Genomic DNA, 16043 nt, shown 5'->3' on the forward strand with positions numbered 1-16043 from the left:
CTGGCTGTAGTCCTCGCCCTTCCTCTCAAAAAAAGCCCGGTCTTTTTTTACATAATCTGGATGCTTGGTCTCGAGGTGCCTCTTCAATTTGGCAGGCTTCATCGCCTCATTGGCAAGACACCGCAGGCATATCAGACATTTCGGTTTCCCTTCCACTTCAATAAATCCATATTGGAGATACTCCTCATCGTAATTCCTTACTTTTGTTTTTTGTTTTTCATTTACTTCATTTGTAGCCGTAACCGGTCGTTTTAAAAATCGGTCCATCTTCGTAGTATGCTAGCCGTGTTATATCACTATGATGCTAGCAGTGGCGCTCTCTGACTGACGTACCAGTTATTGTTGTTTCCATGGTAACGAGTGACGCGCTTGATTTTTAAATGTATAGATTTTTCCAGATTAGAACGTAATCTATGAACTATTTTAGATTAAAAAAATAAAATATTATTTGTTGAACTATGAAGCCTTTTGTAAAAAAAAAAAATGATATCATGATAATTTAAATGAATGAATCTGAAAACTTTTCACGGACCCCCTGGCAGAGTGCCACGAACCCCCGGGGGGTCGCGGACCCCACTTTGAGAACCACTGATGTAAACAACAAAAAGTACCACAGACGTATGCTTAATTTATATTTATTCATCAACCAACCACATCAATAACATTGTTTTTAAAACAATAAAATGGTCCTCTCTGGCAATGGTTTACTTATGTGTTTGACCACAATACAAGTAAAAGGCCACCATAAGGGTGTATGTCTTGACTCTAGAGCGTTGGGGTTAGTCTAACATGAAAAGCATGGACAACAGAACATAAAATCAAGTTATGCAAACGGTTATAACATACAGTATTAAGAAATCATACAACACAACCATTTTTTTATGATTTAACTATGTATATTAAACATGTACATTCTATGTGTAAATCAAATTTAACAATTTATAACAATGTATTATTTGGTTTTGAGAACAACAATGAGGTGATTCACCAAATAAACTATTTGTTGTTTATCTCAATGTCCCTAATTATACATTCTAAAAGACAGTCCATTGTACATGTTGATTGAAGTACTTCAATCAATCAGGTTAATAGCTGGAGACCAAAAAGGACATATAACTGACAAAGCAATTAAAGCAAGTAACGCAAAAGAAACAAAAATGAACAATTAGAGGAAAGCTGTTATTGGCCTGCGGTGTAACAGGTGCAGTCATATAAAGTTAATGACAGGTAAATCCTATAAGAGATTGAAAATAATAATGCATAGGCATCCCGTTCTGGGAAAAAAGGAAAAGACCTCCTGCTCTTGGACAATGATGTGCTGACCAAGTTCTATGGTAACCAGCAAGATATACTTGGAGATTTAGGAATTTACATTCTAGTGTTTCAAAAAGGATCAAAAGTGAATGATTCATTGCTCAGGATGCATTCCAGGGACGCTGAGCATTTTCTTCAATACAATTTAAGTTGTGTACAAGTGAAATGTTTGGCCTGATGCTGCGGCATAGGGAAAAGTCATATGGTCAACATATTCAAGGGTGATCTTCCATTGAGGAGTATGAATACAATCTCTAAATATGAAGTCAGTAAAGTATTTACATTTCTGATACCATCAAGTCTTGGCGGATATTCGTGCTTGAGAGCGGCAGCAATCTGGGGAAATACAGAGAAACAAAAAAGAGGGGCAGATCAGAAACCAAATTTGAGGTTTTTGAATACACAATGTATGTTTAGCATTAATGAATACAAAATTAACAGCAACATGTCTAGGTTGAGGCTAAATCAACAAAGATACTGTACATTAATTCATAAGTAAATTACCTAAATTGTGTTTCTTTCTTCATCTTCACTGGTGTCTGGACTGCTTAGGCCACTTTGACTTTCCTATTCATGTTGAATGAAACAAGCATCAGGACCTAAAGCAGTCTTGGACTGCTGCAGTACCACCTGCAACCTCTCCAACGCCTCAGCATGCTTCCTTCTTACGGCCCGTCTACACTACAGGCATGAAAAAATCTTGAAGCTGGGCGTGTCTGAAGCTTGGCGATTTTTTGCGAGCAACCAATCACATGAATCTCCCACCCCCGACATACAAAGCAATAGCAATGTTAAAACGAAGTAAACTGGATATAAACTCTCCAAACAGGCGAAAAAACTACCAGTTTCACCCACTGTCTCTGCCACCTCCCTCCATGCCTGGTTCCTCCGGTTTGTATCCCGGTAAATAGTTCCGGTCGTAAAGAACCGGGTGATTTGCTACCGTAATATCTCGTTTGGAATATGAGGAAATGAACTGCGGTCTGGCTCTCCCAGCTTGCACGCGGTTTGATTGGCTGAGCTTGCACTGGCGGGATTTGCATAAACGGAATTTGATTGGCTGATGCCAAGCATCGCGCCTCAAAAGTTGAACATTGTTCAACTTTTGATGCCGATAGATGCTCGTGATGCTTGCAAAGCCATGCCATGCTCCCCACAATGCAGTTCGGCGAAGATTCAAAATCTTCTACGTCACCCCATTCAAGTGAATGGGCGAAGCGTTGAAAGCATTTTTTGATGCCTGTAGTGTAGACGTACCGTTAGGGTGCACCCAAGACCATTCCCCTTGTCTACATCTGAAAATACACAAAATATTGTTATATGGACATACTATAAAGTAAGATTGCTTCACGAGGCCCAGAGCACTTCAATGGAGTATATTCTCTCCCATGTACATATAAAGATGATTGTCACTGTCAAGGGACTTCATTATGTAAAATGGCCAGGTCGAATAAGCAAAGGCCATTATACTCCATCCAATTTCTGTGACCAAGAATGATTTGGGCTGACTTTTTTTCCTTTAAAACTCATACTTTACAAGGTAGGTTAAGTTTGCTTTCAACTTACCTTCCTCAGCCACCTTATTTTTTAGAGCAACTGCCATGTTCTGCAACCATGTGCAATGCTGCGCCATCTCCCACAATAGGATGCCTTTCTCCTCTTGCAGTCTCCGTGTAAGCATGACTTGATCAAGTATATTTTTCTTGGCTGTAAAGTTAGCTAAAATCCAATCACAGTTATGTATATACATGAATCACATTTTCATTATAGCATAACAATATGTTTAAAACTCCAAACATGTACTTTCAAAATAATCAAATGTATACACAATAAGAAAACTTAAGATATACCCTTAAACTAAATGAACGTTCTAACAGTCTACATGATATGTGCATAACTCAGCAAGGTATACCTTCATATAACAGAACTTCAAATTAATTATTATGAAATATCTGAAAACTGACCCATGCCATGAACTTCCCACGGCCACAGCGCGGACATGATGCTCCCTCCAGAGAGGGAATGCTCCACCGCAGCAACATCTATGCCTCTGGCAGAGTCGTGTACCAGCTGGTTGTACTTCAGTACCTCCTGATTAAGGCGCTTTTTGTCGTCTGTAAGCTTCCTTCAAAGTTGATGGCGGAGCTTGCTGCTGTGTGAAAAAGACATGAAGTAGTGGGATAAGGATATGTGACAAACTATATTTGCAAGTGCAAAAAATATATATAATTCAGTAGGTTGAATCTGCAACCTACAGTAAAACATTATATTGTTATACCATTCTGTCGGTAAAGGGATTGCTTCCGCTGCCTCACACTTAGGTAAAGCCCCTCTATGCTTTGCTGCAGTGCAGTTTGAAGGATGTCTTCAGAAGTACCCGATGTTTCTGATGTTCCTGTAGAAATAATATTGATAGTCAAATGTACTGTTACACAACACGTAACGGTTTTGAGAAACAAAGTTGTGCAACATATTTAACACCTTTTAACACAAATTGATGGTACAACTATGGAAACTGGAACATAACAGAGATAAACATGGACACATAGTTGGCTTGCTATTGCTTGAAGATGATGTCCCTGTCTACTGAAATCCAGTGAGGGTCCCATTACGTGGCATGAAAAATCAGCCTTATTGCCTTAAAATTGGCTGCTCTTTAGGATCAAATCTGTAAATTCAAACAGTCATGGACAATGATATGTAGCTGGTGTTATCTCGTCGTGCTTACCAGATGCCCATTCCTTCACGTCGGAAATCCACGTCGACACCATGTCATCTGAGACACAATGTAGCTCCGTCTTGAGTTCCTCAAGACTTGCAGTCTCTTCCAGGAGCCTCTTACTAGTCTGATAAACAGTAGACGATGGACATTTATCAAGATTAAAACTTGCTATGATTAACAACAAGCAATGTGCAAATGACAAAGGACACAACAACACCTTTAATAGGAGGCTCACCTTCACCTATCTTGTGGAAAGTGCCTGATGAAGGGAGTCACCTTTTTTCCTGTTCCATCCCATTGCATGCACTGTGAGCATGTCCAGTCGTGCTTTTGAAAGCAATAATGAGGTTATGATGTGTCATCTAAAAAAGTATGCAATAATAGGGCAAAACCTTCCACTCACCTGCTTTGGACATGTATTTTGTTGTCAGGGCACAACGGGACAGGCAGCTGTTGACCTGCTCCACCTCTTCCCCAGCGGTCATCCCTGCTCCCTCCTGGTTCTTCCCACTCCATATAATCTGATGGTAAAAGGTTGCTGGAATTGTTGTGCAAAGAGGCTACATACTACTATACCTACAGTATAGCTTAGATATTTACTACTTCAGTATTATAAATATAAAAAATATAAATGTACGTGATACAAAAATATTTCACATACCTCGTATTTGCTAGCATGGGCTCGAGCATGCATTACACTGAGGAATGGCTTCGTGGTGGTCAGCTCCTGGAGAGCAGGAAGGACACTTGCAGCGTTCTCTATGTACGGCCAGTACTTGCAAGCCACATCCATGGCGAAGAACTTGGCTTTGGCTGGCATGAGTTCCTTTTGAAGATACAGGGGGTAGGCGAATATCTCCCCCCTGTACATATTTAAGGCCTTCAAAAGAAACCCATGGCGACATACAGCCACCTCCATCCCTTCTTCATCCAGCTTCGAAGCCCTCCTTGACCTCTCCCTCGCTGCTGTCCACTGGGAGTCCCCACATGTGCCCCTTCCCTGGGTCTAAGACACACATTACATCATGACAAATCAGTTAAAAGCAATGGAATCACGATCTACACCATTTGTTCTAATTATCTGATTTTGGAGTAGATGGTAAGGAGAAGTAGCTGAATTTGAAGAAAGTCAGGGTCGGATATACATGGCTATTTTTGTGATATACCTATAAGGTAAAATGACGAATAAAAACTTGCATTTTTCAGTGATCTCTGTATTTTGTCGACAAATGCAGCCACCGCGCTGTCTTCTGCTACAAAGAGCCCATTAAAAAAGGCGCTGCCATCAGAACTGAGGAAAAAAAGATGAGCAAATATATCCATGAAATATAAACAGTAATCAAAAAAGTTAAATAACAACATTGTAAAAACAGCACCTTCCACTTCGCCGAAAGCGATAAAGCTTCCTGTTTCCATCGGCAGAAACAGCCAACATCCCCGGCGTGCAGGCAGGGCAGATGAAAGGAGCACCACAGCAGAGCTGGTCTTCCTCATACGAGGCATAGGAGAACTCCAGAAAGCTGCGCTGCAGTGCATCTCCGTTGACAGGTCCAGACTGGAAGATAATTACATATATTGCTGTGATTTTGTCTATTTACGGAAATGTTATAATGTATAATATGGTAAAGAATATTTACACTTACTCTTCCTCCACACTTTGTGCGATGCTCCATCAGCTTTGCAAAGGCCTGTCTGGAGAATCCCGGAGAGATGACCTTGAGTTCTTCAAAGGAGCTCAGGAGGTCCAAGGTGTAAAGTTTGGAAATACTGACCGAAGCTGGCCAGTATCCACTCCTAAGGAGGACTTTCAAGTCAGGGGTCCACTGCTGCTGGCAAGTTTGACAGACATATAGTGGCAGATGCAAGTCATAACGCCCTTGGAACAAGTAAATAAACATAATTAAGACACATTTTACAACAGTTCCATCTCCAAATAGTCAAAGATGAACAGATATTACATGAAGGTTTTACTCCAAGTGGAAGCACAATGCCTCGGCCCACAACAGTAAACATAACAACAATTCAATAGAAATCCAAATATATATATATATATATATATTTGTTTACCATTGATGGTAATTAAAATCACTGGTTTGCCTGGTACCACAGTGAAGTTTGTGCCTTTACAGGAGCAGTTGGGTGCCTTCACAGTTGGCAATATGCAAGCTGTCAAAAAAAAAAAAAAGCACTAATTACCATTATATGCTGGCCGAAGAGACATGTGAACATCAAAATGCAAGTTTGAGAGAGCATACCTTGGTCATGGGTGTCATATCCACCTTCCACTCTAACAACACACGTTGTTGGACTAATTGGTTTTAAAAAACCATTCATTAAACTGTCCCTGTTGTGGAGTGGCTGGTTCTTGTGATGAAGTACATCACAGTCTCCACAGAACCACTCCTCGGGGAGACACTCTCTAGACATTGAGAGGAAATACAAATTATTCTAATATCCTAGAATTACTTTCATTTTAATGCTGGTTTTCTCTAGGTATCCAGTTTTCTAACATCCCAAAAGTCATGCATGTTAGCTGAAATAGCAGGGCACTGAGCATTAATACTGAAAAATTACAATTAGGTCAAGTAATTTAAATAAAGGTAAATGTTATCTCACCTAATAACAGCCGGCTCGTGGCAGAGGTCACACAGGGGATGACCAACAGCCTCTTTTCTAGAAGGCATTGCAGGTGGTGTGGTCTCGCTTCTTTCCAGCGCTCTGAGGCTTTCTGCTGCCGAAAAGACCAGGATGAGGCAGAGCTTTTTTGAGGCTCAGGAGGAGGACATGAGGAAAGAATGTCAGAGAGTCTCTCCATATTCTTTTCTGTGAACAGAATGGGAAACTTTAACTGTAAATGACTATATTTAAGATGAACACTAAAAATCAAAGATCATTTCTTTGCTCAGTATGGAACTGGCCAATATCTTTACTGAATTACATTCCTCGTTCGAGTCCTGAACTGTCAGTTGTGTATAAGGTTATTTTCTCTCACTAACAGAATTTATTTAAAAATGTATTTTAGTTTTAAACTTAAAGCCATTTTTGTGATTTACCAAATTCGTGTTGTGCTGAAGGTTCAGTACGCAGAACCTCCACACTGGAAGACTGGAAGCCCTCAGTCGGGGGGGATGTGACTCTAAAACATCACACAGAGGGTTAACAACAGATAACTGATGATTTGTATTATCTACCTATTGTTTAAAAGCTTGTGAAATTAAATAAAGCATAGTTCTTATGACACCTCAGTGGGAATGTCTCCGACTGTAGTGTCACTATGCGTTTATATATTGGAATTATTGTAGACCCTCAACAAGCAATTACTGTGTTTTAATTCGATTTTCCAACCATTTACTTAGTAAATTCATAAATATGTAAAATAATTGGGATTTCAACCTGTAGCTGAGCCTTGGCGTCGCCCTCCACGCCTCTCTCTCGGCTTGCCACGTCCTACACAGCCCCTTTTAGGGGACTGTAAAGTGTCTCCTACAGAGCGTGCCCGTTTCCTCTCCTCAGCTGCTTTCTGTGACCAAGTAACAACTCATGTAAGGTTGATGTTGCTGATAAACTGATACCATATGACAGTGGACAAATAAAAGTAAATTCATTCACTTGAAGAACATTTTTGCTTCAAGTTTTTCCTACCATATACAACTAATGAAGTAAAACAAGTTGAACAAGCTTTATTTAGTAAGCCTCTGCCCCCCATGTTGTAATGATGAACCGTTTTGCAAAGGCCCTATACATTGATCCAAAATCCAGTTACTCTTGGCCTGTTCAGCATTTTTTGGATAACAGATAGTGCCAAATTCAAGTGGGAAATGAATGAGGTCATATGGGTTAAAACACCAACCTTAGCTTCAGCTAGCATGTGTTCATGCTTCAGCTCAAGAGCCATGCGTTTCCCTTCTTTGGATGTGGGATTATTGGGGTCTGGGTTGTGTTTTGTTGCCATTGCCAGACAGACAGACTGACAGACAGACACAACAGATATGCAACAGCTGCTGTATGAGACAAACAGAGATAGAGAGACAGATATTAAGATTGAGATGGATAGATGAAGAAATAGATAATGAATGATAGAAAAAGATAGAGACAATAACTATAAGAAAGGTAGGTAGATAGACAGAGAGATAGGTTGAGTTTGGCTCTTAAAAGTGCCGTTGGTTTTATGATGGTATAAATCAGTGTATGGGTTTGTTGTGTGGGTACGGGAGCTGCAGGAGAGAACAGAAAAAGTGAATTATGTAGTGAAACTAGCTTTTTTAAATGCACATTGTGACGGTTTAACTACTTTAGACAGACTGAGTTCATTTACGTGTTTCCTGTTTCATACGCGTAACAAGCACATGGACGTGGACTATGCCCCTCCCCTCCAAACATATATTAAAATGTCGGCCAGCGTTAGTACTGTCATGTGTAAAACAAAAGCGATTAAGATAACGTATAACTCACACTTTAACACCGGCGTATGTAGCCGTAATTAAGACAAATATTTTTCACACACCACTTATGAGCTGATATAAATGTAGCTAAACTAGTTTAAGCTTATGTTGAACGTGAGCTAGCTAGCTAGCCGCCCGCAAGAATAATTTCCCATTAATGTTGCTTTGCTGATTATGGCGAAAGCATTTCTCAGACTTAGAACAGTTCAGTATGTATGATGAACCATGCGAGTAAAGGCTTAAAAAAAAGCCCCAATTATTAAATCTAAGCAAAACATGTATCAGACTTTAGTGACCCAACTTACTTTGTCAGAGGATGGATCGCAATGCCGGTGGCAGCGACTTTGGCCAATAGGTGGTGCTCTGAATTATGTAATTTCCTGTACCGATTATACAATAAAATATTTATACATTTCCTATATTTTGACACGATAACTCTTTAATAACCTAAGTAGCCTACGGACAAAAACAAAAAAGTATATATTGCCTTATAAAATGCAGAAAAGTTCAAACATCTAACATGATAATAATAAATAAAAAATAATGATATTTTAAACCAAAATAAATAAAATGGAGAATTAACCGACAACAACAATTTAACATAAATAAAACAAGGATTAAAACAAGGATAAGTTTGACTCAATGTTGTGTAAAGTACCCGTTATGCTTAAAAATATATTTTTTTATTTTTTGAAAATAATACAGCTTCCCGAGACACGAAGAGGAAACACGAACAATTCTTCCACTTGAAATGCATTTAAACTGTGTCAGAGAGATGTTTAATCGGTTCATTTTAATTGGTTAATAATTGGTGTTTAATATTGGCAACTTCTAATTGTTGGGGGGGGGGGGGGGGCGGCGTTCGATCCAGTTTCGATTCCGTAACCTTGGCGCACTGCCACTCCAACATCCAATCCCGACTTGAAGTTTAATCACGGGTACTGTAGTCCTAAACGATAGCCGGGGATTATGGGTAGTGTAGTGTCTTCGGCCATCCTAAACTCGATGATGCTCGAAATGTCCCTTATAGGCCTACGTCTGTTTCCGGTTATTTTTATTTTGAAATTCAGTTCCTGAAGGACGGCAAAAAAGCCAGAGATTATAGAATTAAACAAATAAATAAAAACAAGGATAATTGTGTGTTATTGTTGACTAAATAACAGTGTGTTATTTTGAAAAGAATAACAAATTAGAAGGAAAAATTAGCCCCATTTATTTTCCTCACAGACAGCAACAAAAGTCCGAAATGATACGATTTTAAATAAAAGCAATAATCGTGGCTTGATATTGAGTAAGAACATGTTTTTATGAACCACACAGCTTCCGGTCTTCCTATAACACGTAATGCCGTGAGACTACCAACAGAAATATATTGCTTTTAAAATCGTGCTGTGCAACACGAAAAAAAAAAAGGGAAAGACTACCAATAGAAATACATTGCTTTTAAAATCGTAGTGTGCAACACGAAAAAAAGGGGAAAATCGTGTTGGTGAACACGAATCAATAGATTAAAAATCGTGTTGGTGAACACGAAATGCCGTGAGACTGGGTTGGATATTAAATGCCAATCTGCGCTGTAACTATTGTATTTTACAATAAACCTTTGAATCTTACATTTGTACAAGCTCAAGAGAGTTTAGCTTCTATATGACAAAATTAATGTACTGCATTTTTCACTTAACAGGTCAATCATTCCCAGGCTTTGAACAGCAAACCAACATCTCCATGGATTGTAGTGCAGGATGACGGGACAGTGGTGATGGCGCATTGTACATGCATGGCAGGGTTAGGAGAGGTTTGTTCCCACGCAGCAGCACTTATGTTTACAGTTTTGGCTGCTGTTGAGAAGAGAGAAAACCAGACATGCACGGAGAAGCCATGCACATGGACACAGCCTAGCACTAAAATGGTGAAGTACGATGAGGTGTCTAACATCTTCGCCATTAAAGAACAAGTTCAAACCGAAGACCTGTTTCAGCACATGAGACCATCTGCTGATGATTTCAAGTTATTCTGTGAACAACTCCACCAAAGTGAAGAACAAGAGACAAAGCCCAAGAAAAGTGCTATCCTGTCGGTCATTGAAGGCCATTCCCACAGATACACGCCAAAGACTGTACAACTGGATCTGCCAACACCCCTTACCAGTCTGTATCAAAGCAGTAGACTTGTACTGGATTTGCCTGCACTGCTAGAGGAGGTTGCCAAAGTCTTTGAGGAGCTGAATCTCACACCAGAGCAGGTAAGAAATAGAAATGGCTTACGGTAAAATAAAAGCGTGTCACAATGCTAAATCCTGAACATCACTAAATGTATTAAGAATAACTTCACTGCTTTCTGATAATTACAGCTCTTTTGATAGTTCAATTCTTTTTGAGTGTTTGTTAGTTGAGGAGAAGACCAGGAATATATACATTTATGCAGCAAGACTAAATCATACATTCTTTCCACTACTTCATCATGAATGAATACAATAATTGAGTAACTAGATATTATGAGGGTAAAACAAGATATTAACATTCTAATAACAGTATTTTAGGGACTTTTTAAAGTGATGTGTTTTTTTCTCCAAAATAACATGTTCTTTTCCTCAGAGGGGGTTTACAAAACGAGGACACTGCCAAAAAGTCTTACCTGGTGGCTATGCAAGATCACCATGAAGACATCAATGTTGCAGCATCAGGGCTCATCCTCAACCCAGAGCTGCCATGGATTGGTGTATCCCCAGATGGTCTCGTGACCTGTGCTTGCCATGAGCCTGGCGTTTTAGAAATTAAGTGTCCTTTCAGCGCTAAAGACCGCAGTCTACTTGAATGCACCAAAGACTTGCGGTTCTGCCTGACCGTCCCTGAGGGAGGTGTGATGAGCCTAAAGCTGAATCACAGCTGTACCTCTGCGACACGCACAAATGCGTGTCGCAGAGGTAATGTTCTGTGATTTTGTTGTGTGGACACCTCAATAACTTTTTAAACAGCGCATCATGTTTGATGGTGCATTTTTTGATGTTGCACATTCAAAGGTGGTAAACTTCATTAGAACGGGGATACTACCAGAGTTGTTGTGTAAATGGTTTACTGTGCCACGCTTCTCCTCCACTGCAACCTCTGACAAAACATCTGAGGGACATTAAGAAGCTGACAATAAATAAGCTGGTCTTTTTCTTTTGTCTTCATGGTCAGGTTTTTGTTTACCGATTAAGCTTACATATCATACACTAGGGCTTCACGGTTTTGAAAAAAACTGACATTGCGGTTTTTTTCCCCCTGCGGTATATATTGCGATTTTTTGTGACCAACTTTTTATTGTTGTTTATTTTTTTGCCCTCACAAAAGGGATTTATACAGATACAAATGATATACACAATACAAAAAGAAAAAGAAAAGACAAAGAAAAAAATATAGGGAATCCCTTTCCCATGCCACCCCGTCCCTCCCTCTTCCCACCCATCTTGCCATTTCACAGAAAATCCTACCTGATGTTTTTTAGCAATCGTCTGAGTTCATCTATATATTATTTATATTATAGCATAACAATGTATAGCATAACAATTTATCCACATAAGATACGTGTGTGTGTGTGTGTGTGTGTGTGTGTGTGTGTGTGTGTGTGTGTGTGTGTGTGTGTGTGTGTGTGTGTGTGTGTGTGTGTGTGCAGTTTGAAATTAGCTGCCTTCAACAATGAATTGCTTATAAAACGTAACATTTATGAAACTGATTAAAATTAAGAAAACTGTTGCATTTCAGGACAGGATGTTAAGCACTCCTGAAAAAGATAGCATTACTCTGTTACACTTCCCTGAATAAAGGTTATTTAAAAAAAAAAAAAAAATCGATACAGACACAGCTTAGTAAATAAAGCGTGGGCGGGGGTAGCTTACCAACTGCAAGATGAAGTCTGTGGCCAAAGCACTGCAGCCTGGTCCACTCGTTCAGGGAGGCAGCCTTCACCATATTTGCAGCATTGTCTGTTGTTATACAGACTTGACGTGTCTCATCCAGGCCCCAAGCAGCCACCGCTTCTTTCAGCCCCGCTGCGATGTTCTCACTTGTGTGATTTTCTGGGAAAAATGCCGTTTGCAAACAGCGACTTTTCAGTTCGTAGTCCTCATCAATAAAGTGCACCGTCAGGCTTATGTACGGCTCCGTTGTCCGGCTGGACCACAAGTCCGTTTTAACAGCATAGTATTCCACTTTTGACAGCTCTGTTTCAACTTTTGCCCTGCATTTCTCGTACAGGTCGGGAATGGCGACTTGAGAAAAATAGGTGCGTGACGGTATAACGTACCGCTTATCAAGTGAGCGGATCATTTTCTTAAAACCCTCTTTGGTAACGGTGTAAATTGGTACCATGTCTTTTGCCAGGTGAAATGTTATTGCATCTGTGATGTCTTTTTGCCGTTTTGAATCTCTCTCGTATGGTGTAACATGTAAACTGTGTTCGTTATTCTCCCGTCCAGGAGAGAAGCTTTAAAAGGAGACTAAATGGAGTCTCTGTGAAAGTTCAATTGGGTACTTTAATTAAAAAAGGCGCGGGTTGGTCACAAGCATGATATTGTTCAGTCAGACAAACAGCTATGATCCGCTCCTCGATAGGGAAGAGAAGAGCCTGAGCTCTCCTCCGGTGCTTTTATATATCCTCTGCTGGCTCCTCCCCGCCAGCCGGCTCGCCTCGTCTCCAATGTCCGTTATTGCATTTAAACAGAGGATAGGTTCTTTTCACATTAAATATATGCTTAACACGCCTTTTCTCCTCATATTCTCTTTCATCACTTTTCATTTAACACATTCTAAACGCTGTAATCAATACTCTAAAAAATACTTCTCGGCTCGTTTGGTTTCCGGTCATTCCGGATGTTGTCACATGCTACTCTCGTCTGTAAACAATAATGTATTCAAATAAACTGTACCTTCATTTAATATTCAGCATGGTAGTATCTCGACATCTGTAGTTGTAGTGTTAATCAGTAGGCTTCGGTTTGCACCACTCCATATCATTTCGCTACTAAATTCACCTATTCAGGAAATCGTATATTAGCCACATGCTAAATGCTAACCGTAGATGAAGGATTTTCAGAATAAAAGCTTAACTGCTTGGGCACAAGAATTTCTGTTTTTTCAGTATAAAAGAGCATTAAAACTGACGGCATGTTTAAACTACATTTCCCCATTAAAACATTGATTTTAATTTCTAACAAACACCGGCAAAGGCATCTGAAATAGTTTTTTGCTTTCGCTGTGGGAGGCATTCAGATCTGACTCTGCACTCGTCATATAGAGATTTGTGGTGTCTATTCAAATGGGCAAGTAAATTCGACGTGTTGCCTCGGGCTGCCGAAACAACTGCATGGCACTGTCTACAAAGTACCTTTGTTTGGTCAACATCAAGCTTTTTGTAACCAAAATAATCCCAGATGGCAGATGTTGCTTTTCTTTTTCGAATTAAATCTTCATTCTCGTCCCCCTGTGCCGCGATCATTTTTTACCGTGTTTTCGATCGTCTGCAAACTAGCAGGGCGGGGCCTGCTGTGATGCAGAGCCTGCATGTCACTCACTCATGGACCCCTGACATGAGAGCCGCGCAAGTTTTCCTTTTCTAGCAAGCAGCAAAAATAATTGTAACATGACGTGTTTGAGTAAATGTACCTACTTAATATCGCAGTTCCAAATTTTTATTTTTAATTTTTTTAATATATTTTTTTACATTATAAAAAATTAATAAAACCGCACGTCCCTGCGGTGTGAAAACCGCGCATGGGCATACCGCGGTTATCGCCATGACACGGTATATCGTTCAGCCCTATCATACACTGTAGATTGTGCAATACATAACTGTGTTTAATACTTGCAGATGCATTGTAGTATAATAGGAGTATTTAAAAAACCTCAAGGAACAAATACTTGGAAAAAGTGATGTTTATTAGTTAAAAACTGGACATTTGAATGTATTAATTGTAAAGATAATAGAGGGAAGATCCAACATACATAGAGAAGGGAATACACAATAAGCATTTTTCTATTACCTATTTTTCTATTACCTATTTCTAATCTTCCGTTCCTCTCAAAAATTCTTGAGAAAGCAGTCGCAAAACAGCTGTGTGATTACTTAAAAAACTATGATTTATTTGAAGATTTTCATTCTGGCTTTAGAACACATCATAGCACAGAGACAGCTCTGGTTAAAGTCACAAATGACATTCTAATAGCCTCAGACAAGGGACTTGTCTCTATTCTTGTCTTGCTCGATCTTAGTGCTGCATTTGATACTATCGACCATGATATCCTATTGCAAAGACTAGAGAACTTAGTTGGCATACAGGGAACTGCTTTAGGCTGGTTTAGGTCCTATCTATCTGAACGCTCTCAGTTTGTACGTGTCAACGATGAATCTTCCATGCAAACCAAAGTTAGCCATGGAGTGCCACAGGGCTCAGTGCTTGGACCTATTTTGTTCACATTATATATGCTTCCGTTGGGCAATATTATAAGGAATCATTCTGTAAACTTTCATTGTTATGCGGATGATACTCAACTAAATTTATCAATCAAGCCTGATGAAATTAATCATCTAAATAAAATTCAAGACTGCCTCAAGGACTTAAAAACGTGGATGACCTTACATTTTTTGATGTTAAACACGACCAAAACTGAAGTTATTGTACTTGGCCCGAAGAATCTACGAAACAAATTATCTAAAGATATACTAACTATGGATGGCATTAATTTGGCCTCCAGTGAGACTGTAAGGAATCTTGGTGTTATATTTGATCAGGATTGATCCTTTAACACCCACATAAAATCAATTTCAAGGACCGCCTACTTCCATCTACGTAACATTGCAAAAATCAGGCATATCTTGCCTCAAAACGATGCAGAGAAACTAGTCCATGCATTTGTTACTTCAAGGCTGGACTATTGTAACTCCTTATTATCAGGGTGTACCAAGAAGTCAGTCAAGTCGCTTCAGCTGATTCAAAATGCTGCAGCCCGTGTACTAACCAGAGTTAGGAAAAGGGACCACATTATTCCTGTTCTGGCTGCCTTACACTGGCTCCCTATAGAACACAGGATAGAATTTAAAATTCTTCTTCTCGCCTACAAAGCCCTTAATGGGCAGGCGCCATCTTACCTTAAAGAACTCATTATACCCTACTGTCCTACTAGGGCATTGCGTTCCAAGAATGCAGGGTTGTTGGTTGTTCCTAGAGTCTCTAAAAGTACAATGGGAGCCAGAGCCTTTTCTTATCAAGCTCCACTTTTGTGGAATCAGCTTCCAGTTTGTGTTCGGGCGGCAGACACCCTATCCGTTTTTAAGAGTGCGCTTAAGAACTTCCTTTTTGATAAAGCTTATAGTTAGGGCTGATTAGATTCAGCCCCTAGTTTTGCTGATATAGGCTTAGTTTGTTGGGGGACATCTTCCTTCTTCCTTCTCTCTGTCTATACCTGTGTACTCTCATGTTCCGATTAACCCAGCTTCCCCAAATGTCTTTCTTTTTGGTGTCTATATACGCCGGGATCCGGAGTCATGAATGATCCTGCGGTCCTGTTTCATGGATCGCGAGTCCTGGA

At 39.8% G+C, this 16043-nt stretch overlaps 1 protein-coding gene across 8 annotated transcripts; it reads right to left on the reverse strand.

Annotated features, from left to right (window-relative positions):
• Window positions 1–639: 639 nt before the first annotated feature.
• Window positions 640–11886, reverse strand: LOC307017825 (uncharacterized protein). Of its 8 annotated transcripts, none has more exons than XM_079647645.1 (19): window positions 10161–11886; window positions 7887–8037; window positions 7430–7556; window positions 7090–7170; window positions 6653–6859; window positions 6292–6455; window positions 6104–6202; window positions 5680–5912; window positions 5413–5591; window positions 5234–5327; window positions 4698–5042; window positions 4440–4557; window positions 4272–4363; window positions 4043–4160; window positions 3593–3709; window positions 2881–3466; window positions 2572–2609; window positions 1819–1990; window positions 640–1650 (listed from the first exon to the last, which is right to left on the reverse strand). In XM_079647645.1, the coding sequence occupies exons 5-13, from the start codon at window positions 6718–6720 to the stop codon at window positions 4278–4280; spliced, it is 1386 nt and encodes a 461-aa protein (XP_079503771.1). In that variant the 5' UTR covers window positions 6721–6859; window positions 7090–7170; window positions 7430–7556; window positions 7887–8037; window positions 10161–11886; the 3' UTR covers window positions 640–1650; window positions 1819–1990; window positions 2572–2609; window positions 2881–3466; window positions 3593–3709; window positions 4043–4160; window positions 4272–4277. The 8 variants fall into 8 exon arrangements, with proteins under 8 accessions (XP_079503771.1, XP_079503770.1, XP_079503772.1 ...); XM_079647644.1 differs by lacking the exon at window positions 10161–11886 and adding an exon at window positions 8784–8987 and having other exon boundaries at window positions 7887–8250; XM_079647646.1 differs by lacking the exon at window positions 10161–11886 and having other exon boundaries at window positions 2881–3033; window positions 3279–3466; window positions 7887–8987.
• Between the last annotated feature and the right edge of the window lie 4157 nt (window positions 11887–16043).

The sequence above is a fragment of the Notothenia rossii genome, assembly GCF_949606895.1.
Source record: "Notothenia rossii genome assembly, chromosome: 1".
NCBI lineage: Eukaryota > Metazoa > Chordata > Actinopteri > Perciformes > Nototheniidae > Notothenia > Notothenia rossii.

Excerpts from the sequence above, each read along its gene's own strand:
- LOC307017825 (XM_079647645.1), bottom strand. The coding sequence starts at position 6,720 with ATGCCTTCTAGAAAAGAGGCTGTTGGTCATCCCCTGTGTGACCTCTGC. Across the intron at positions 5,043-5,233 it reads TACAGAGATCACTGAAAAAT|ACCCAGGGAAGGGGCACATG; the intron begins GCAAGTTTTTAT and ends TGTGTGTCTTAG. Across the intron at positions 4,364-4,439 it reads AAAATACATGTCCAAAGCAG|CACGACTGGACATGCTCACA; the intron begins GTGAGTGGAAGG and ends TGCTTTCAAAAG.